This window comes from Eleutherodactylus coqui, chromosome 1 (assembly GCF_035609145.1).
Source record: "Eleutherodactylus coqui strain aEleCoq1 chromosome 1, aEleCoq1.hap1, whole genome shotgun sequence".
NCBI lineage: Eukaryota > Metazoa > Chordata > Amphibia > Anura > Eleutherodactylidae > Eleutherodactylus > Eleutherodactylus coqui.
Genome location: NC_089837.1, coordinates 392,539,510 through 392,563,909, shown reverse-complemented (window position 1 = coordinate 392,563,909; position 24,400 = coordinate 392,539,510). Strand labels below are relative to the sequence as shown.

General features: G+C 41.7%; 1 protein-coding gene across 1 annotated transcript in view; it reads left to right on the top strand.

Moving 5' to 3' along the window:
* MYO16 (myosin XVI) overlaps positions 1-24,400 on the top strand; it is a 339,522-nt gene that overhangs the window by 275,377 nt on the left and 39,745 nt on the right. Inside the window, exons 28-32 of the mRNA XM_066579909.1 lie at positions 6,577-6,679; positions 14,649-14,745; positions 17,721-17,961; positions 20,970-21,280; positions 21,991-23,139. Of these exons, the coding sequence (XP_066436006.1) occupies positions 6,577-6,679; positions 14,649-14,745; positions 17,721-17,961; positions 20,970-21,280; positions 21,991-23,139 (1,901 nt within the window). The remainder of the gene's footprint in view (positions 1-6,576; positions 6,680-14,648; positions 14,746-17,720; positions 17,962-20,969; positions 21,281-21,990; positions 23,140-24,400) is intronic.

Genomic DNA, 24,400 nt, shown 5'->3' with positions numbered 1-24,400 from the left:
TGCCATAGATACTTTGAGCCCATAAGCTTAGCTTTTAGGGCTCGAAGTAGTTGACAGATTCCACGTAATGGTTACAGACACAAGAAGTATAAATTTGGTAGTCGCAGAGTTTCTTATGACACAAAGTTTGCCAGTGACTACTGGGGGCAGTCATTGTATAGGTTACAGTCTCTATGAATCTCAAAGAGGAACTCACTTTAAGTGAACTAGACAAAACAACCTTGGTTTGGCACTCTCACAGTCTCTAGTGAAAACTGCAGTATTTCCCAGGGATTTGCTAATCCCAGAGTACAGTTACTCTCTCTAGGTAGCAATCCAGAACTCCTCCAATACTCCAGGGAGACTTTGGCACAGAGTTGTTCTTAAGCCTGTCAGTTCCCAGTAAGGCCTTAGCTGACATAGATCAAGCCCACCATCCAACAGGATTAACATCTAACTAATTGTTGCCTTTCCCAATCAGTTTCATGTAGCTGAAATAACCACACTTGCTGTACATTACACTACTAACTATGTCAGAACTCGCACAAGACGCACCAATCACACATATATGGTCTCTAACTCTGTCCTAAGTGTAACCCATGCAGCGCCACGCTCCCACAACCACACTCGTGACCACAAAACGCTGTGACTCCAGTACCCACTTATAAACAGAAGTGAACTGTTAAACAAGCACAGCACTTGCAAATAAAAGTCATTACAGCACACAATGGCAAACAGTGTATAACACGACACAACATTATTCACCAGTTCAGGTATATACTGTACTTAGTAAGGAGGTGTGGTTCATTGCTTTAGGTGTTTTTTTCCCCAACAAACCCATTTGGAAAGCATTACTGCAACTTCATGTCATGTCAATATGGCCAATTAGACATTGGTGGCATATCCTAACAATGGGGTTGGGAGGGGCTGGGCAAGATTTTGCACTAAAAGCACATTATGCCTCTAATTATCCATGTGTATGTATGTCCACTGGCTTCTCCGTACTTGTGTATTGATATATAAATATGCCCCTTCGCATACCTCTTTATTTTTGGACGGCAGTTCCTTGGATCCCCAGAGGAAATTATTCTGTAGACCCCAGATCAACCCATCAAAAACAGAACCCAGCAAGTGATTATCCCCTGTCCAAATGATGTTGTCTTCACACCTAATAGACACAGATTTTTTCCATTCAATTATTACTTTAGGCAAATTTTTTTCTCTACACATCATCTGTCCAAGTGTTACTCATTCAGTAAGCATGCTACGAAAGGCCAACTAAATAACAGCTTTACGTTAATCTGCTTTACTTGCAATTCCTAATATAAAGGTGAAATAATACATTCCGAATTTAGCATCTTTGTAATATCATTTAAGTTTTTTAAATATGTGTATATACCACATGGTACCCAATCAGAAAGGGGATTGGTAGACTGTTTTGCACAGGAAAATACCAATATCACAGTAGTTTATTATGCCATAAGCATATGACCGGACTCATGATTTGAAAATTTTAGCAAGATGAGGTCAGCCAGACTGTTTTTCACAAGACCTTTCACATAACTAAATATTTAATCCCACAGACAACGTTCAAAGTTTTCTGCACTTTTTCCTGGCTTTTGAAAAATTACAGCAGGAATGTTTTATTTTGCTGCCAGCCTTTTAAGTGCAAATGAGGTCAATACGTTTTAGTGTGCCTTCTGTTCATACTAATCATTAATGCATTGTCCAAGGAGAAACAACTGTATAAAATAATTAAAGCTGTGAATGGAACTGTCAAATTAATATCTTACTGTGATTTTATTCTTCCGCTCAGGATTATCAACCGCACTGACTTAACACAGCATGGAATAAAAGAATGGTTACTATTGTAATGAATTGAGTATCTCACATAAAAATATATATGCCGTGTGTGTGTCCATACATAGTCTCCTCACTTAGTTTATAGTATATAGTTGCTCTCCCTAAGGAGAAAAGAGCGTTTCTGACCCCTGTCCCAGGCCTCTCACTAGCAAAAGCCAGACTCCTACTGTACACTGATGATGGGCAATAACCCGGAAACAGCTGTATGTACATGGAGTCTGGCTTTGCTTTTGATTCCCAGTCATTGTAAGAAGACTTGTATAAAAAGTCCCACTTTGACTCGAAGGAATGCTGCCTTTCAATAGGTGGCACTGTGGAGGATTTATTCCATCTCCCTTATTTGCATATTACCCAGAGGAGCGTGCGTGGCCATTTGAGTCTCCTCACTTAGTTTATAGTATATAGTTGCTCTCCCTAAGGAGAAAAGAGCGTTTCTGACCCCTGTCCCAGGCCTCTCACTAGCAAAAGCCAGACTCCTACTGTACACTGATGATGGGCAATAACCCGGAAACAGCTGTATGTACATGGAGTCTGGCTTTGCTTTTGATTCCCAGTCATTGTAAGAAGACTTGTATAAAAAGTCCCACTTTGACTCGAAGGAATGCTGCCTTTCAATAGGTGGCACTGTGGAGGATTTATTCCATCTCCCTTATTTGCATATTACCCAGAGGAGCGTGCGTGGCCATTTGAGTCTGCTCACTTAGTTTATAGTATATAGTTGCTCTCCCTAAGGAGAAAAGAGCGTTTCTGACCCCTGTCCCAGGCCTCTCACTAGCAAAAGCCAGACTCCTACTGTACACTGATGATGGGCAATAACCCGGAAACAGCTGTATGTACATGGAGTCTTGCTTTGCTTTTGATTCCCAGTCATTGTAAGAAGACTTGTATAAAAAGTCCCACTTTGACTCGAAGGAATGCTGCCTTTCAATAGGTGGCACTGTGGAGGATTTATTCCATCTCCCTTATTTGCATATTACCCAGAGGAGCGTGCGTGGCCATTTGAGTCTCCTCACTTAATTTATAGTATATAGTTGCTCTCCCTAAGGAGAAAAGAGCGTTTCTGACCCCTGTCCCAGGCCTCTCACTAGCAAAAGCCGGACTCCTACTGTACACTGATGATGGGCAATAACCCGGAAACAGCTGTATGTACATGGAGTCTGGCTTTGCTTTTGATTCCCAGTCATTGTAAGAAGACTTGTATAAAAAGTCCCACTTTGACTCGAAGGAATGCTGCCTTTCAATAGGTGGCACTGTGGAGGATTTATTCCATCTCCCTTATTTGCATATTACCCAGAGGAGCGTGCGTGGCCATTTGAGTCTCCTCACTTAGTTTATAGTATATAGTTGCTCTCCCTAAGGAGAAAAGAGCGTTTCTGACCCCTGTCCATACATACACACATACGCAAAAGTTTCCCAACAAGTAACTCTCTTTTTTCCCATAAACGATCATTTGAGACATAACCCAATAGAAGTCATTGTAGCCTCCTGTTGCTTTTGTTTTTGATTTTTTTATTCACTGTACGCCTGATCTGGAGCGACCACTTCTTTTCTCACAGTTACTTATTGTTTGGTTCTTTGCTATTGTACTGTATACGCACTATGCTTTGTGCAGAGACCTGCGTGTCTCCTTTTTATAACTTGTACGTTTTCCGTTTTCCTGCATGTTATTCAATGAAAAGGGATTGTATGGCAAAAAAAAACTAAAAAGCCTTTTAAAATTTGCACTTTATTAATATATAAAATAACATCTACAACCATGCCTTATAGTACCACAGATAGGGCTGCATAGCCAGGTATAAATCTATCTTCTGGGATCAAAGGGCAAAGGACAAGGGACAATAATCAGTAGGATCTCTATGATGCATCATGCAATTTAATACAAAAATGGGATATCATATGTATTAACATGCCCCAAGGGTTGAGTGGCTTTGTTCAAATATTGCATCGTAGTCTGAGTACAATGAGTAGTAGCGATTGAAGAGTAGAGGGTTTAGGGGATGGCCAATATCATATATACCCTCTATTTGTCCTTATTCACCTGCTCCTGCTCACAACGGAGGTAGTGCCCTGATAAGAGTGCCCCTGTTCACTGTCTTCTAGACCCTAATTGGCCCCGGTACACCCAACGTTTGTAAATTTGTAATTGCAACATATTTCCCTTCTAAAATCTGAAGGTCATCAGGGGATCAGCCATTACAGTAGAGAAGAAGATAGGGTGCTTGTGTCAAGCAATCTCCAAACCTTGGTGTTACCTATCTGTAATGGAGCCTGCGAGTCCTCTGTCCTTGTTAGGCTCCAAAGATGTTGCAGTCATGATATCTAAGGGGTTAAGGGTCTGGAATGGAATCCAGTTCTGATCCCGGCTGGAGCAGCTGCATTCACAACCAGCCCCCTGTTATAATCACCCTGACTAGCCCAATGTCCGCATCATCACCATGACATACACTCAGCATGCAGAAACTAAATAGTTTTCATGATATAATATATACCATGGTGGAGTCAGGGGTCAAAAAATTTGAAATGACCCACTAGAGAATTTTGAATTAATTAAAAAGGGGTCTTCCTTTCAGAACCTTCATCTGGTAGACAGAAAAGACACCCTCCCTGAAGGACTGCACATGTCTGTGCCTTACATGGCAGACTATTAATTTTAATAAGAACCATGTAATGCTTAATTTCTCCTAAGGTGGCACCACAGGGAAATTAATCATTTGTTGCCAGGCTCCCACCCAGTCTGTAGCAGATTGCTGAGTGTCCCTGTAGTGGAGCATCCTCTAATCAGTTTATAGTCAGGCTCCCTCCTAAGAAAGCGGGATTATCCAAACCGAACAACCCCGCTAAAATGACCAGCGCTATTTAGAATATTTTCCACAGATGCTATACACACTGTAAGACCCTATTTACAGGCTGAGTATAGTATATTTATTTCTTGCTTCATTTCTGTGTGCCAGCATTTGAAAATCCAGGAAGGATTTACCAAGCTATTACTATAACAATGACTTTGCAATCTTTGCCTGAGTCAGCAAGTGCATGTCACTTGCAAAAGAAGTTTTGATGAGCCAATAAGGTAGCCATAGCTATAAATAAAATCACAGTTCATATTCCATCACCTCTATATTACTGGATGTCTGTAAGTGACTGATAAGCTTATATATAAAAAGGGATTGGCAGTGATTCATTACAGAGCCCTTAATAACATCGAGCTTTAGATATAAAATTCCACACATTTAGCTATAATGTTCAGTAGAACAATTTCACTATGCAATTACTAAAATTGAATTGTTAAAAAATGAATGTTCTTGTAAAATTGCATTGTTCCTATCAATCTCGCTTATGCAGACCTCAGCTATAAGGATAAAAGAAGAACATAGTAGCACTGATTAGTGATCACCGACATGCTTAAATTAAGACTGTGATGACCAGTTTGAGGTATAACATGATTCTTGGCTGAATTGCAAAATCTGTATCAGTGCACCTCGCCTATCCTATTCCATATATAGGACTCCTGTCTTCTTACCTGGCAGAGTGGCCATCCAGACTCCTTCAGTCAGTAGGGCTCACCTGCGACTGCATCCTCTAAAGCCCCTGAGATAGGTGCTGGACAACAACATGTAGTTTAGGAGAGGTTGGGCTTAGACTGATCTAAGTTATGGCTGAAACCACATTAAAATAAGGCAAAAAAAGATTCAATCAGTCCCGTCCATAAAAAAAACATTAACCATGATGGCTAGGTTACTGACAGATACAATCTATTAATATATTACACATAAAATATCTCATATGTCCACAATGTGGTTCTTAATCCTCTTTCATGCTGCTTCTAGCTGCCCAACCCCATAAAAAACAATGTCCAAGTTTTGGTGAGAGAGTCTTGGATTACAGATATCTGTGATGTGCTTTATCCAACTGACTGAGAACATCATGTCCATATAATTTGCCTTTACCATGTAAGGTCCTGCTAGAGGAATCAGCAGCAGTGCAGTATTAGGGAGGAGATAAAGGCTGTCTCTTTATAATGGACATTGCTACGAATCTGCCTTTGCTCTAAATTCCCAGTCATTGTTACAAGGCATGTATAAAGAGTCTAACATTGACTTGAAGGAATGCCTTCCAATAGGTGGCGCTGTGGATGTATTGTCTCCCTTATTTAAGCAGAATAATGACTGCATTAATTAATTTCATGCTGTCTTGATATACAGTAGTGCTAGCTTATTGCAATCACTGACATCTAACGGGGCTCATAGTCCCATTTCCCTCTGTTAGGCATACTTTTACATAGTAGAAAGAAAGCGGAAATATTTCACACAGACATGATGAGAAGAATCTGCAACATAACGGTAAACTGCGAGCTCTGTGCACTCATAACTAAATCTTCACAGCTTCCAATGAAGAACCTGAGTGTGTGAAGCACAAGCTGGAATCATGAATATTTTATCTAATATGATTTTAAAATTGATTTAGCAATAAAAATAATGAGTTAGTGAGTATCAGGCAGGAACATTATGCAGTTATATGCGTGAGAAAGAAATGCTGCAGCCCTCACATCATTGTTACTGTATGTCTTTCCTAATTGTATATTGATAGAGTGTATCTCTATATAGTGTCTACCGTATAGAGATTAAATGATGTCAAGTGGACATTTTCATTTAGAAACAATATAATAAACTCTTCCACTTACTGTTCTTTGCCAAGAAACTTCTTTATCTAACGATTAACCCTTTATCTAAATTTCAGATATAAGCACTTATCAGAAATCTTAACCAAGCAGAAGCATAAAGCATCACCTGAGGAGAAATGCCGAAATGTTCTAGAGCAATGCAAGCAACAAGGATGGCAGGTAATCCTGAAACAGCTAATTTGCATTAGGTTAATGTTTCTAACCTGTCTGGATTTACCTTCTCATTCCCTTTCTTGTTAGATGAAATGCACCCAGAAGTGTCCTGTTTTTATAGGAAAGGCTGTTTTTGCATTGAATTTAATTTCTTTGAATATTAATAACTTTCTTGAATTGTTTTTATAATATATCTCATATAATAAGATTCACAGGGAAGCTATTAGATAATTAAACCAGGCTAATGTACTATATTTTTGCAGGACTATCCGTAACTCAGAGGAGCTCTGGTTGCATAGCAATGTATAGAAGGAAAGAACAATCAGGAGGGTTATAGTGTTAAGGCCTATTTAGACACAAAGGTGATTGCTCAAAAGATGGCTTTAGAGCGATCATTTTGCATAATCTACTAATTGTTACTAATGCCTATTAGTACTAATTAGTAGCATGTGAGCCTCTGGGAGCTGAATTTATTCAGAGGACCGCCCGCTGTTCTCTGAATTAATTCCTTTTTCTCTGTCAGTGGGGCTGACAGCTGAGAACAGCTGATACAATGTTATCAGCTGTAATCAGCGATCCCCAGTTGGAGCACAGCGTGCGGTCTGTCTTACCAGCTGTTCTGCTGAATGATGGATTTCAAGCCAAACTGAGGACTGTTGTTCTGCAGAAAACTAAAAAATGGGCACATTTACACACAACGATTATCGCTCAAAAGACGGCATTTGAGCGAATTTTGAGCAATAATCATTGTGTCTAAATGGGCCTTTAGTCCTGAGCTTGGCTCACAGAGAATTGTCTGGACAGGTAAAAACCTTCAATTGTGTGAAGAGCACTGGCGTAACTATAAGGGATGCAGGGGATTCGGTTGCACCCGGGCCCAGGAGCCACAGGGGGCCCATAAGGCCTCTCTTCTCCATATAGGGAGCCCAGTACTATGAATAAAGCATTATAGTTGGGGGCCCTGTTACAGGTTTGCATTGGGGCCCAGGAGCTTCAAGTTACGCCTCTGGTGAAGAGGATTGAAATGCTGTTCACATCTGTGCTCAGCGGCCCTTTTAGAAGTTTCATCAGGGTTTGCTAAAGTTTTTGATGGCAAAAATAGTTCTGCACAGAACACTATTCTTATCATCAAAACAATGGAAACATCAGTTGGATCTACCTTGAACCCCCTGCATGCACATAATAGGACAGAGACTTAGTGTGATAAATTACATTTAAAACTATAACAGAACAGGAACAAGTCCTTAATTAGTTCACAGATAAGGATGGGCAGTTTTGGCTTCCAAGCATCCTGTTGGCCTACTTCAGCTATATTGATGCCATTGTAATAATCTGGATTGACTGACAAAGAACTAATAAAATTCCATGAAAGGTTCAATAAATTCCACACCGCTAAAAATCTGATATTGAGCTACACAGATACAGAAATCAACTTTCTGGACACTACCATAAAAATTCAGAGCAACTCAATGCAAGCATTCCTGCACTGAAAACCTATTGACCCACCCACATACCTCAGATGGGGCAGCTTCCACCCCAAACACATTTAAAAGTTTGTTAGCGCAATTTTATGCTTTTCGATATACTGTGGGTGCCATATTAGATAAGAATAATGTACAGGCCTGGAGAGCCTTTCTAAGACCACACGTCTACATCATGTGTCCCAAAAGAGTCCGTCTTTATTTAGGCGGGTAAAAGTTTAAATAAAGTTTCAACACAGGAAGTTAGGTAATTTAGGATACAGTTACATTATTTAGTGTGCTGATTGGTCATTCTCAGAGGAAGGTATTTGTGAGGTAGCTGTGAGATCATTCACCCGGGAGGAGCTTCCCTTGAGCATGCTCTGTTCATTCTTCACTGGTTGCCTGTTTCTCTCTCTCCAGCCATTTCCTGTCCCTCTACACAAAGACATTCCTAGATAGGTTTCTGCCAGTTAGAACCAGTTTGACCAGTTTATGGACACAAAGCACTGCTCCTTCAATTCTTGAGAAGGTGGTGTTGGGGGGTGATGTTCTCTTCCCCCAGAGGATTAGATTATAGACACAATATAGTATCTTCACAGTTGACAACAGAAAATACAGACAAAATGGTAAACCTTTCAGCCATCTCCCACAAGTTCATTGTCTACAGCCTGGTCATCTGATATAACCGGATCTGCTCTAGTCCAACAGCCAGGGATAAACATTTATACCATCTCAAAAGGCCTTTTTAAAATCAGGGCTACCATCCCACTTCAATTGATGATAAAATCACCAGAGCCACAAAAATGCCAGAAAAATCATCTGCTTCAATACAGAAGCAAAAACACAAAACTTCTGTATACCTCTGGCAGTGACCTACAATCCACAGCTGGAGGTTTTAAGAAGAAAGGCAAAGAAACTCCATCATATCCTACACAAGGATGACCATCTGAAAACCATATTCCTGGACCCTCCCCTCCAAGTCTCAGGAACTGTATAATCAGGAGTGCATTGTACCCTGACACCCAAAAAGGAACTTATCCCTGTAAGGTAAAGAGCTGCAAGACCTGCTCACATGTACTGACTGCAGACAGGATACACATCCCTAACACTGAGGGACTATAAGATCCCGGGAACATTCATATGCTCCACGTCCGATGTTGTCTATCTGATTATATGCACTCAATGTACTATTGACAGGCATTATGTTGGAGAAAGAGGAAAAAAGCTCACAACAAGGATGAGATCTCATCACCACATAATTAAAGAAAGGAAGACTAGTAGCCCCTTTACACGGGCTGACAGTCGGGTAACGACTGCACAAGCGCCAACGTCACCGCTAAGTTCGTTAGAGCTCATGCAGAGCTTTTACACTGACAGACTACACCGTTGGATCATGGGCTTCTCGTTGGCGACTCGTTCAGAGTGGGGAGTCTTTACACAGAACGACAAGCCCGCGATCCAGCGATGGCTTTTAAGCTGACTCAAAGCCAGATTTAAAAACCTGTGAACAAAAAGTGAGCGAATTTTGTGCATCTACACTGCACAGTTATCACTCAAATTTGTTAGTTTGAACAAATTTTGATCGATAATCATCTTGTGTAAATGGTCCATAGGTTACATTTTTGTAGCTAAAGACAGAGAATAGAGCACATGAGAGTCATTACATTAAAAAGCAACTTCAGGTCTCAGAAAGAAAGCCGAATTTATAAATACATATTTATGGCCATCTTTGATATTCTGAACATAGGTCCTAATATTTGTTAGGGTTTTATGGCACGCTATTACATCTGAGAGACCTGGCCCAAAAAGAGCGAGGACACCAAAGCTGTAGACAAACATCCACTTAGAGGCCATAAAACTCACACATCCTTGTCTGTAGACTCATTTAAGAGACTTTGTCACCATCCTTTTGCACCCCTCTCTGAGGGCAGCACAAGGTAATGACAGTCACATTAATTACAGTGATATGTCTTCTGGGTGGATCTGTGCAGTAGTTTGGGAGAAATTGCATTTTATTAGTAGCAGCACATGCATAGAGGACTACTTAAAGTATTCCTGGATATTCACCCCACCCTCCAGCCAATGATTAAATGAATGTCTGCCTATTACTGTACATAGTGAGGGAGCTGCCAATCATTGGCTGGAGGGTTTGGTGGGTGTTGCTGGCCTGCAGCTCATGAATATGGAGGACTAGTTTTGTGTTTGGCTGCTACTAATAAAGAGATACGCAAAGAAGACATATCACTGTAATTAGTGTGGGAGGCACCAGAGGTGTAACTTGAAGCTTCTGGGCCCCAATGCAAAACCTGTAACAGGGCCCCCAAATATAGTGCTTTATTCATAGTACTTGGCTCCCTATATAGAGAAGAGAGGCCTTATGGGGCCCCTATGGCTCATGGGCCCAGGTGCAACTGCATCCTCTGCATCCCCTATAGAAACGCCAGTGGCAGGCACTACCTTATGGTGCACTCAGGACTGCAAAAAGATGGTGACAGATTCCCTTAAGGACTTCTCTTCCCCTCATCCTGTTCTGTTTTAAATGCAATTTATCATACAATGGGGGAAATTTACTAAGCCTGGCATTTCTGACAATGCGCTAAGTTCAGTTTCTCACAATGCACAGTACACTAATACATAAAGAGGTGCAGGCCTCTTTATATATTAACCCCTTAATGACGCGGCCATTTTTCGTTTTCCATTTTCGTTTTTTCCTCCCCCCTTTAAAAAAATCATAACTCCTTTATTTATCCATCCACGTCACTGTATGAGGGCTTGTTTTTTGCGGGATGAGTTGTATTTTTCAATGGTGCTATTTAAAGTACCATATAATGTACTGAAAAACTTTTAAAAAATTCTAAGTGGAGTAAAATGGAAAAAAAACGACATTTTGCCATCTTTTAGTACGTCTTGCTTCTACGGCGCACAAATGGCAACAAAAACGACATGATAACTTTATTCTATGGGTCGGTACGATTACTACGATGCCAAACTTGTTTAGGTTTTTTTTTACTATACTCCTCTTTTTTTTTTTTAAAGACATAAAATTTTTTTCAATTATTTTCTGTCGTCATTTTGTGCGCGCGATAACTTTTTTATTTTTCCGTCGACGTAGTTGAGCAAGGTCTCATTTTTTGCGGGATGTCCTGTAGTTTCTGATAGTACCATTTTGGAATACATATGACTTTTTGATCGCTTTTTATTGCGTTTTTTATTGGAGACAGGGTAACTAAAAAAGTGCATTTCTGGCGTTCTTCATTTTTTGTTTCGGACGACGTTCACCGTGCGGGAAAAATTATGTGCTACTTTGATAGATCGGACTTTTACGGACGCGGCGATACCAAATACATATTTTTAATTTATTATTTAGATTTTTTAATAATAGATATGGCAAAAGGGGAGTGATTTAAACTTTTACAACTTTTTTTTTTTTTCAATTAAAAAAAAACTTTATTGATTCTTTTTTTTACTTTACTTTGAAGTCCCCCTGGGGGACTTTAAGATGCGATACTTTGATCGCTCCTGCAGTATGACGTAATGCTATAGCATTACGTCATACTGCTTTTTGACAGGCAGCCTATGAAGCCACCCCACGGGGACGGCTTGATAGGCAGTCTGCTAAGGCAGCCCTGGGGCCTTTCATTAGGCCCCCGGCTGCCATGATACGTGCAAGGCTCCCCCGATCTCACCGCGGGGGGGCCGCGCGGGACCCCCGAACATCGTTCGGGGGATTTAAATGCCGCTGTCAGAATTGACAGCGGCGTTTAAATGGTTAATAGCCGCGATCGGCCGCGCGGCCGCTCGCGGCTATTGCCCGCGGGTGTCAGTTGTTATAAACAGCTGATGCCCGCACTGTATGAAGAGAGGTTGCCACGCAACCTCTCTTCATACATACCCCGACGCTCCATGACGTACCAGGTACGTCATTGGTCGTTAAGGGGTTAAAGGGGTTGTCCTGCGGCAGCAAGTGGGGTTATACACTTCTGTATGGCCATATTAATGCACTTTGTAATATACATCGTGCATTAAATATGAGCCATACAGAAGTTATTCACTTACCTACTCCGTTGCTGGCGTCCCCGTCGCCATGGTGCCGTCTAATTTCAGCGTCTAATCGCCCGATTAGACGCGCTTGCGCAGATGGGTCTTTTCCCTTCGGCTCGGTCCGGCAGCAGCGGCGTTCTGGCTCCGCCCCTTGTACGCGTCATCGCGTAGCTCCGCCCCATCACGTGTGCCGATTCCAGCCAATCAGGAGGCTGGAATCGGCACACGTGATGGGGCGGAGCTACGCGATGACGCGTACAAGGGGGCGGAGCCAGAACGCCGCTTGTGCCGGACCGAGCCGAAGGGAAAAGACCCATCTGCGCAAGCGCGTCTAATCGGGCGATTAGACGCTGAAGTTAGACGGCACCATGGCGACGGGACGCCAGCAACGGAGCAGGTAAGTGAATAACTTCTGTATGGCTCATATTTAATGCACGATGTATATTACAAAGTGCATTAATATGGCCATACAGAAGTGCATAACCCCACTTGCTATCGCGAGACAACCCCTTTAAGTGCATCCCAGTCCAACCTGGTGTATATTTCTGGAATACTTTGCATCAGGTTCTGGTGTACATTATACATAAATCTTTTAGTGCAAGGCAGCATGCCTCCTTCCAGAAAGCCCCACCCATCTTTCAAAAAAGTGGTGGGGCCGACGTAGAAAGAAGAAAATTTGCTAATTTTTACTAAATACTCGCATACGCAAAATTTGCAAGTTTTTAACACCAGGAACTGGCAGGTGTAAGCTTAACCATGAAAAGGGAATCTTATCTACAAGATCATTTTGTTTAACTTTTTACCCTACTGGCTAAAGGCCCTTTTACACGCAATAATTATCACTCAAAATTCATCCAAATAGACGAAAATTAGCAATAATCGTTACATGTAAACGCGGGCATCGTGCACTTTTCGATTGAAGAATGGATTTTATTTCACATAAAATCCTTCATTCAGCTGCTGAAAGACTGAGCAAATACATTCCATTTGAATGTATTTCACTCATCTTTCAATAGATTGCAAGATGTTTAGGAAAAAACAATGGAATCCCTTGGCAGCGGCTTGCACAGCTGGACATGTGTTTAAACACACACTGGGCTCAGCAAACAACTCCTGGAGGTCCTTTTTACATGCAAATGAAGATAATAAAGTGTTAATGGCCATTAAAGCCATTAACACTAGGGAGGAGCGAGTATACTCGCTAAAGCACTACTCGCTCGAGTAATGTGCTTTAGACGAGTATCTCACTGCTCGTCCCTGAAGATTCGGGAGCCACCGCAGCTGACAGGTGAGTCGCGGTGGGGAGCCGGGAGAGCGGGCAGGAGAGAGGGAGAGAGAGATCTCCCCTCCGTTCCTCCCCGCTCTCCCCCGAAGCTCCCCGCCCCGCGCCGGCCCCCGAATCTTCAGGGACGAGTAGGGAGATACTCGGCTAAAGCACATTACTCGAGCGAGTAGTGCTTTAGCGAGTATACTCGCTCATCCCTAATTAACACTTTATGCAAATAGAGTGCTAAATTTTTCAATCTTTCAGCAGTTTGAAAGATTATCCTTGGGTGTAAAAGGACCTTAACACAGTAGCAATTTTTTTTCTTTTACTGAATTTATGTATTAAGCTGAAGAAGCGAGTATGCTGAGGCATATTAAGGCCTAAGTCACACGGTCATTTTTTCCTGCGATTTGCGAATCACATAACGGATGCGCATCCGCAAATCGCGTGATCGGGCCCATGATTCACTGAAAAATCTGCACCTAGCAGCGTTTTCAGCTAAACGGCCCAGCGCTGCCCGCTATGTGGCACAGCTGTGGCAGAGGAGAATGATGTTCGCCCATTGAATTCAATGGAGCCGGCAATACCGGCGGCTCCATTAAAAGCAATGGGCCGCCGGCAAGCGCTGGATGAATTTTCGGGGAAGGGCTTGAAATATAAGCCCTTCCCTGAAAACCATCCTGAAAATGTGTAAAAATTTTTAAAAATATATACTCACCTTTTTCCTGCAGCCGGAGTTCAGCCGCATCCGGCCGGCAGTTTTCCTGAAATGCTCTCTGTAGTATTCAGCAGGCGGGGATTTAAAATCCCCGCCTGCTGAATGGGCTGCCTCTGATTGGTCACAGCCCTCACCAATCAGAGGCAGCTCTCACTACCCATTCATGAATTCATGCCTCTGCCTCTGATTGGCTGAGCGCAGGGACCAATCAGAGGCAGCTCTCCGCTGTCATTCAATAACTGAGAGTGTTTTTGGGCGGCTTTGGCAAACGTGTATGTCAGCATTTTTAACGCAGCCCATCATTGCAATGAGTGATGTGGTGCGTTAAAAATCACTGAGATACACTAAAATGGAGAAGATAGCATTCGAAAAGTACGACATTGGAGAGCGGCCTTAACTCCAGTAAGTCTCCGTAGCTATTAGGCTGCAACCTGTACAGTGCATATGTTTATGTTTCACTGAGGTCATTTTATTTTCTCTTTATAGATTGGAGCGCGAAAAGTTTTCCTGAAATACTGGCAAGCTGATCAGCTTAATGACATGTGTGTTCAGCTGCAAAGGAAAATTATACTTTGCCAGAAAGGTAAAAGTGAAATATTAGCTGTGTTTAATATTATTCATTTCAGTATTAAGTATTTGTTACCGTGATGTTTATTAGATCTAGAGAAACATTACCTGTAATAATAGTCCTATAATCTGACTTTTCTGTGACCATGCTATATAAGAGTTTGCAGCAGGACTGTGTCAATAGCTGTTTTTTTAACCCTGCTCTTCTTAAAAAAATTGATTGAAGTTAGTCATTGAGCTATATGTACACCACAATGGTACGATTTAAAAATATAGCTCCTCCCACAAAAAAATTGGCTTGCGAAATTTTCCAGTCCAAATTGCATTCATTATTACAAGCACTTTTCGGTGGCATTTGTTATACATACATGTGTATTTTCAGGTGGCTTATTCCAATGCAGAAGTCTTCCTATGCTTTTGAAAAATTATACCAGGTTTTCAGACCCTGTAATTAGTACTTAGTTGAAGCACCTTTGGCAGCGATTACAGCCTCCAGTCTTCTTGGGTATGACGCCACAAAGTTTGCACACCTGGATTTGGGGATTTTCTGCTATCTGTGGACAGCTATTATCAGGTCTCTCCAGAAATGTTCGATTGGGTTTAAGTCAGGACTCTGGCTGGGCCATTCAAGGACATTCACAGAGTTGTCCCTATGTCACTCCTGTGTTATCTTGGTCGTGTGCGTAGGATCGTTGTCTTGTTGGAAGGTGAACCTTCTGCTTGTCTTGCACTCTGGATCAGGTTTTCATTAAGAATATCTCTGTACTTTGCTCCATTAAGCTTTCAATCAACCCTGACCAGTCACTCTGTCCCAGCTGCTGAGAAACAGACCCATAGCATGATCCTGCCACCACTATTCTCCATTGTATGGAAGGTATTGGGCAGGTGACGAGCAGTGCCTGGTTTGTTCAAGGCATAATGTTCAGAATTGAGACCAAAAAGTTCCATCTTGGTTTCATCGGACCAGATAATCTTCTTTATCACAATCTTTAGCAAACTCCAGGTGGGCTCTGCCATAAAGCCCAGATTGGTGAAGTTGTACAGTGATGGTTGAAATTGTGGTAGTTTCTCCCATCTGCACATACAATCTGTGGAGCTCATCCAGAGTGATCATTGAGTTCTTGGTCGCCTCCCTTGTCAAGGTCCTTTTCCCCCAATTACTTAGGTTTGGTGGTTCAGGTAGCTCTAGAAAGAATCATGATTGTTCCAAACTTCTTCCATTTAATAATTATGGAGGTCTCTGTGCTCTGGGGAACTTTCAGTGCAGCAGAAATGTTTTTTGTAGCCTTCTGTAGATCTGTGCCTCCACACAGTTCTGTCTCTGAGCCCCAAAGGCAGATCTTTCCTCCTCATCATTTGGTTATTATATGCATTGTGAGCTGTGAGACCTCATATAGACAAGGGTGCGTCTTTCAAAGTTATGTCCACTCAATTGAATTAACCACAGTTTGACTCCAATCGAGATGTAGTAAGACCCCAGAGTTGAATTTCAAGTGTCATATGAGAGGGTATGAATACTTATGTCAGTGCAAAATGTTAGTTTTTAATTTTTAAAAAAATTCCAAAGATTTCTAGAATTCTGCTTTCACTTTGTCATTATGGGGTATTGAGTGCAGAATGATGGGAAAAAACCTTGAATTTGTTTTTAAATTTGCACAGGGCCACAACTTAACATAATGTAAAAAAAGATAAAGGGTCAAAAGACTTTCCAAATGCAGTAAATATATAAAATATTACGGTCATGTAAAGCCTGTGAGATATTACAACACAATTTTATATGTCTTTGCTCCTTGGGGGCAATGAGGTACAGCTTTAATGATAAGAGCTAAATGCAGCTATGGACTGTGCAATGAACCCAGCCATGTGGCAGACATAATGGCTTACTTTTTCCTATGCAAATAATTGTCTGTCACCAGTTTACAGATAGAATAACAGTAATGTCAATATAGAAATGTGATAAGGAGAACCTACGCACCATTTGCTAAATGACAAGTAAAATCTAAGCAGTTGAACTTTAGTAAAAAATAGTAGAACATTTACCGTATTTTACATGGTACAGAACAAGTAGGTGCTAATGGCTGCATTATGTATTGTTGACGTACACTTAGAATTATTTACTGCAAGTATTGCTAAAGGTGTCCATACACAGACTGAAGTTATAAAGGTGCATTTACACTGCAAAGAATGATCGCTCATAAGATGGCTTTTGAGCGATCATTTTGCATAAACTACTACTTGGTACTAATGCCTATTAGTACCTATTAGTAGCATGTGAGCTGCCAAGATCTGTAGTCAGGGAACAGACCACCCGCTGTTCCTTAATTACATTCCTTTTGTTCTGCTTGGCTGACAGTTGAGAACAGCTGATACAATGCAATCAGCTATTATCAGCTCTTCCAGGGCAGAACACAGCGCGCGGTCCTGCTTATCAGTTGTTCTACCGAATGGTGGTTTTCAGGCAGAACTGAAATTCATCATTCAGCAGAAAACTGGAAGATGGGCACATTTACACCCAACTATTATCGCTCAAAAGATGGCTTTTGAGAGAATTTTGTGCAATAATCGTTGTGTCTAAATAGGCCTTAAGACTTGCATTGTTAAAAAAAATGTTAACAGCTGGGCATGAGATTACATAAAAACAGAAAGCATACTCCCTATCTACAGAATAGGGGAGAAATGTCCGATCACAGGGGTTAGCACCGATCACTAGATCCAGAATCCCCAGCCTCTTGTTCCTCCTCACTGCACGACTGCAGTGAGAACTTCAGATGGAGTGGTGGCCACACATATGCCCTGCTGCTCCATTCACTATCTATGGTGCCAACAACAAAGCTTGTAATTCCAGTCAGATGATGATAACATTTATTAACTTTCAAGAATCCCTAACTATGTACTATACAGTATGCTTCTATATGTACTGTACATTATTCAATAGAAAATTGCATATTATGTATTACTGTATGCATTACTCTTACTATGTTTTTGCCGTAGTTGTGAGGAGGTTTTTAGCACGTCAACATCTCCGTCAGAAAGTGAGCATTAAACAAAGTGAGGAAACTTGCATTGAAGATTTTCTACTTACTGTGGAAGACTTAGGACAGAAAACCTACCAGTCTCTGGTTATTCAGAATGCCTCTGAGGTCACCTATGAGCAAGACAGACCTCCTGCTGATCCAGATGTAAATAATGACACAACCGGTTCCTCTGGTGATAAGAATGACATTCCTATAAGGTAATTGTTCAAATTATATCGATGTTTGTCACAATGTATTAAAGGGATTTTCCAGCTTTCGGAAATTGATGACTTATCCATAGGATAGGCTATTAATAACTTCCCAGGACCCCCAGCAATCGGCTGTTCACCTCACCTGAAGCAGATAGCTCCATACATTGCGCAGTGGCCTATGTGTGGTATTGCAGGTAACACTCCCATTGAAGTGATCACTAACCTTTATGAGATTTCAGCCTCATAAGGTTTAAGGGATTTTCTCACTATGACAACCATTCTTTAAAAAGAAGCCCATGCAGGAATAAGCTGATCACTGTGTATCATGCTTCTCTAACTCCTAGTGTTCTTGCTGGGAAATAAAACATAGCCAGCCACACATTGACCTGCAGTGGCCACAATGTGGGCGATCCATGCAACACATCTATATCATGCATGGATGTGCAAAGGCTTGAGATCCTACTGCAGAGTCGCTCTTCATTCTGGCACATGAGGGGAAGGTTTGTCACAATTTAGGGCACATAATACAGCTTATAGACCAGGGTGATTATCATTTAAATGTTGTTTCTAATACTTTTCTAGTAATATTTCACCTTTTAATCTAAACAATAAATGTATGAGCTTCTCACCAGTAACACCTTTGAGACAGACAGAAGAGAAAGACGTACAATCATTGGTTATAGCCATCATTTGTGTCGATTGAGGTTCTTGGATCCCAGTGCAAGAGTTCTATCTTTCCCCCAGTTAACAAGTAATTCTGCCATATCTGATGATATTATATTCTACAGATTTTATATACAAATCTACAAATAAATTGTCATTTTTATAATGTGATAGATTAATATATTATTATATGATGGTGAAATTACCCCTTACTACATCTGCATAATGTCTTCTTCTGTCGCATCGTCATTCTAGTGCAATTATATTAAAGGCTCTTATTATCAAAATACTAACGACCACCTGTCTGTGAGTGATGAGTGACTGTGTGAGTTACATGTGATGATGTCACCATCATGTGATCAGTCACCAAGGCTCTGAGCTCCACCCCTGATCAGATGACGGTGACATCATCACAGGTCTTAAAACATGCAGAGCCTGACAGCAGCCGTGTGTTTACAGGACCTGTGATGATATATTAGTAAGTGGCGCATTGCACCACCAGAAACACTGGTACTAGTAGATTTGTATGTGTGATCAGGGGTGTAGCTATTTGAGGTGAAGAGCTAGCAGTCACAACTGGGCCTCTATCCCTGCGTGTTTAAGCAACTTCAATGTCATTTTAATTTGGATTCCAAAGACATGCAATGAGAACTAATGAGGACAAACTATTTCAAAGTGAATGGGCCCTCAGAATGATTTCCTCGAACGGCACGAGGAACATCAGTGTAACGCAGTATCAAAACACATAGCTACTGCAGGAAATCACCGGCCACAGCAATGCTACTAGATTGTATGTGACTGTATTAAGAGTTAAGAAAGGTTAACTACTGTGCCTTTAAGTGACAGAGATCAGTTTTTGGTCCTTAATTTTTTTCAGATGCCTGCATTATAACAGTATTGAAAATTCATAATCATATATTCACACTGATAGATTCAAAGCTGATTATAATATGTAGACATACTGTAGGTCAGCCAATCTTGATATAAACAAATAAACCTATTATCTCACACAAACATGCACAGAATAAACGTGTTATCCATAAATAGTGAGAGAATTATACACAAACATACAAAAGATTTGCTAGAGGTAGGCCGCCTGCACACGGGCGGAAATCCCACGGCGGGATTTTCTCGCGGGATTTCCGCCACTGAAAGCCTGCATAGGAGTGCATTGCAATACGCACTACTATGCAGACGGCCGCGGTTTGGCCGCGCAAAATGTCGCGCGGCAAACAAACCGCGGCATGTCCTATTTCTGTCCGGGGCTCGCAGAGCCTCGCACAGAAACGTCACTCACCCGGCCGCCGGCTCCGGTCTGCGCATGCGCCGGCTGCCTGGCAGCCTGCACATGAAAGAGCCGGGGCCGCCAAGCGCGGGTGAGTATGTGCTCGTCCCTGCAGGCGCTGGGGTCGGGTCCCGCAGCGAGAATTCTCGCCGCTGGATCCGACCCGCACGTCTGCAGGCGGCTGTACAGATATAGTATTCGACAACTTGCTAGCGTGATCATAATGACAAATGCCATATTTGTAAATAAAGCAAATCTAATAATTTAATAATTGCTTAAACAAGTGTGTATGTAAATGTTAAAACTAATCTAATTCGACATAAATGAAATAACTGCCTGCTCAAATCGATATGCATACGTTTAATCAAGAGGTTGTCTACATTACACAGCTCCTTCATAGAAGGGACCCTGAAAGTAAAGGCCCATTTACACAGGGCGATGATTGCTCAAAAATTGCTCAAACGACAGTTTAAGTGACAGCTTTGAGCGATCATTTAGCATAAACTATTAAGTAGCTACTCAGCTACTTAATAGCTTATTAGCGTACAAATGAAGGCTTTAGCTGAATGCAGTTAATAGCCCGAGGGCTCTTATTTCCATTCAGCTCCTTTGTTCTCCGACAAGTTAAATAGCTGAAACAATGCTATCAGCATTACCAGCGGAGAACTCCTGATAGGACCACACAACGATTTTTAGGCTGGCTCAAATTTAACGATCAGCTGGCAGTGCACAAAAAGTGCACGATGGCTGCGCATTTAGGCACAACGATTATCGCTCAAACAATCGCTTTTTACCGATTTTTGAACGATCATCGCTCCATGTAAATGGGCCTTAAGCCGATGACGAAGTTCTTTGCTGTTGCAGTTGCACTGCTCAATAGTGTACAGATAATACATTAATATGCTCATTCCTTGAGAAAGAGAGATGCTCTTGTTATTGCTGTGTGCTTTTCTAATAGATTGAGCCCCTCCCTCCCATGGACTCCTCTCCACAAACTCAGAGCAGTGTAATGTCAGGTTATTTATCATTCTTCACTTTACTATAATTATGATGTTTTCTTTTTCAGAACTGATGAAATGAATGTGAAAGTTTTGCAAAGTCGCCTTGTAGGGTACCGCTCCACACCTAATCTTTTTCATTCTTCTACTGTGATGTCTCCGTTTACTACTGGAAGTTTGTCACGCTCAGCATCCGGGGCATCTGCAAGGTCACTATCCTTACACACAGTATTAAGCTTTGATGATGGTGGTAATCTACAGTCACCTCGGAAACAACCTCCTCCGAAACCAAAGAGAAATCCTACCACAAGATTAAGTGCTTCATATGAAGCTGTTAGTGCCTGTCTTATAGCAGCTACTAAGGAAATTGATAATGATGGTAAGTTACGTCACAGTTGTGCTAGTGCCTACTGTTTAATAAATGTTTTGAAGTCTAAACCGTTATCAGGCACTTGGAATAATTGTTACGTGTAAAAAGAACACAACTACTTTGATGGCTCAATGCCTTCCTAAGAGCTTTAATAGTTTGATTCAACTAGTTGAATTCCTGTATTAAGGTGAATCAATATACATTTTCAAATGTAATAATTAGAGATGAGCAAATCTACTCGGTTCGGGTGTTTTTGAACTCCAGCACCACTTTTTCCGAGTAATTCACTACTCGGACGAAAAGATTCAGGGGGCGCCGGGGGTGAGCGGGCGGATGCAGAGGGGAGTGGGGGGAGGAGAGAGAGAGCTCCTCCCTGTTCCCCACTGCTACCCCCGCTCCACCACACCACCCCTGAATCTTTTCGGCCGAGTATTGAGTTACTTGGAAAAAGTGGTGCTGGAGTTCAAAAACACCCGAACCGAGTAGATTCGCTCATGTCTAGTAATAATACTAAATGACAAAATAAGCAACACATGAAGCATTTGCTTCCATTATGTAAATGATATTAGAAAATCTAAACTCAAAATGGTTTACATGTTGTTATAGATTATGTATTCTTGTATTCAATTCAGGCAATAAAAATAGTACGGCTTTTAGATGATTTGTTTTATTATTATTGGCTAAGATTACAAATTAAGGTGATATTTTTTTATTTTTAGCGTTGTCTCGGCCAAGACCACATAGTGATGATTACAGCACAATGAAAAAAATTCCACCACCAAAACCAAAGAGGAGTCCTAATACAAAACTAAGTGGCTCTTATGAGGAGATATGTGTGCACAGATTAGAAGGAAAACCATTAAGTATGTTACTCAAAAAAAGTCATCGTGAGTTTAGGACCATGCAGAGGGCAGCTTCTGCAGACGGACCTCACCAAGGTAATCTGACTTTGTATATGTCAAGGGAAGAAGATGAAAATGAACCCGTGTATATTGAAATGGTTGGAAATATCAAGAAGAATTGTTCCATTGAGGCCAACAGTCCTGAACAAGGAGAAGCGGTCTACGAAGAAATGAAATATTTTCATCCTGATCAAATTAATAGCAATACAGTGACAACTGTGAATTCGCAATTATTTTTACAGAACAGAAATTTAGCTACAGTTGATGGTTACAATGCCAGTAAAAAAGAGGATGTGCATTCCAAGGAACCATGTGACATTCCAGCTCCATTTCCAAACCTCCTCGCTCATAGACCACCTCTTCTGGTATTTCCCCCTGCTCCAGTGACTTGCTCTCCTGCTTCTGATGAATCACCTTTGACACCACTTGAAGTAATAAAACTCCCTGTTCTTGAAACAAACATTAACTATGCTATACAGTCAGAATGTTCAACTCCTTTATCACCTCAGTGTTCAAAACATCAAAAGGGAGAAAATGAAAGACCAGCATCACCAGCTCTAACTGTGTTTAGTGTATCAAGTAGGATGTCTCCACCTTCTACTCCCCCTATGCAACCATCCTCGGCTTCTTACCAGTCCTCAACACACTTTGCTTTTCCCTCAGAGACTCCATATGCTTTGTTAGTTAATACAGCTAAAAAGTCGATAAATTCAGAGACAATAAGATCTTTGTCTAGATCCAGCCCTGTTTTAAATGATGGTTCAAGTAGCACAATGACCAAACTACCCTTTTCTCCAGTGAAAATTGCACGGACAATACAAACTAAATCTCCTTCTTCATTCCCAACCAGTGTCACTAATACAAGTCAAGTTACTAGCCCACTTGATGAGTTAACTACACTCTTTAGTTCAGGAAGGAGTCTACTAAGGAAATCTGCTGCTGGCCGGAGGATTCGTGAACTTGAAGGTATAGTATTTATAACATTGAGGCATTCAGTACCATACATTTCTAATGGATTTCACCCGTTGTTATATTTTACTTTAGAACAAAAATAGCTGTAAATGATTCTATTGTGGTGTGACTTTTTGGTTGCTTTGAATAATACGTAGTGCACTCACATGTATGGCCAAGCCCCAATTTTTTGTTTTATGTTCTTAACCAAGCTCTTCACATTAAGAATGGAGTTGAGCGAACATACTCTGCGAGCTTGATGCTTGTTTGAGTATTAGCGTACTCAATAGTGCTCGTTACTCGAACGAGCATCAAGCCGCGTTCGGACCCGCCCAAGTTTTTGGCTCTTCCCCGCTGTGACGTGCCTGTTTTGGCCCCTCCCTGTCACGACGCAGCGCGGATCATTGGCAGATTTTTTTGTCTGGCAGGTAGGGGAGAGAGAGAGAGACAAACGAACCTAGGGGGGAAAAAAAAAGCTCGGCACCCGGCGTTGCACATGTAAAAATGCTCGAGTCTCCCATTGTAGTCAATGGGGTTCGTTACTCGAGTAGAGCTCTCGAATTTTACGAAAAGCTTGACTCGAATAACGCGGACTCGAGCATTTGGGTGCTCGCTCATTTCTAATTAAGAAGCTATGATGTCTTTAGAACTCCTTACTACTGCTAATACTTAATTTATTCTGCATCTTAAGAATTATTACACTCCTAAGCAGACTTGAACTAGAGTTCTTTAACACTGTCCAATGTATTTTTTAGAACACATATCAGATTCTTCCATGTTAAGAGCATTCTTAATAGAGATGAGCGAACGTGTTCTTAACGAACACTTACGCACCCGGACACCGGCTTTGCCGAGGACTTCAGTGTCCGCGCGTAAAGCTTCGGGGGGCGCCGGGGGGCGGGGAGAGGCGCGGCGGCGCGGGCGGCAGCAGCAGGGAACAGGGGGGAGCCCTCTCTCTCTCCCTCTCCCCCCCACTCCCCGCCGCACCCCCCCGCGCTGCCACGGCGACCCCCGAACTTTTTTCGCCCGAGCACGGAATTGCTCGCAAAGTTCGGTGTTCGGGCGAAAAGGGGCGGAGCCAAACACGTTCGCTCATCTTTAATTCTTAATTATTTGGATAAAGAAGAGTTTGGGTACCACAAATCACATTGATGGCGGTTGTGATGGCTCAAGACACTCTGTGGTTGTAAACCTAGTTTTACCATTTTCTTTTTATCATCCTCCTGTAGTGTTCTTTATTTCATTTGAATGCAGAATTATTTTTAAGACAAACTTT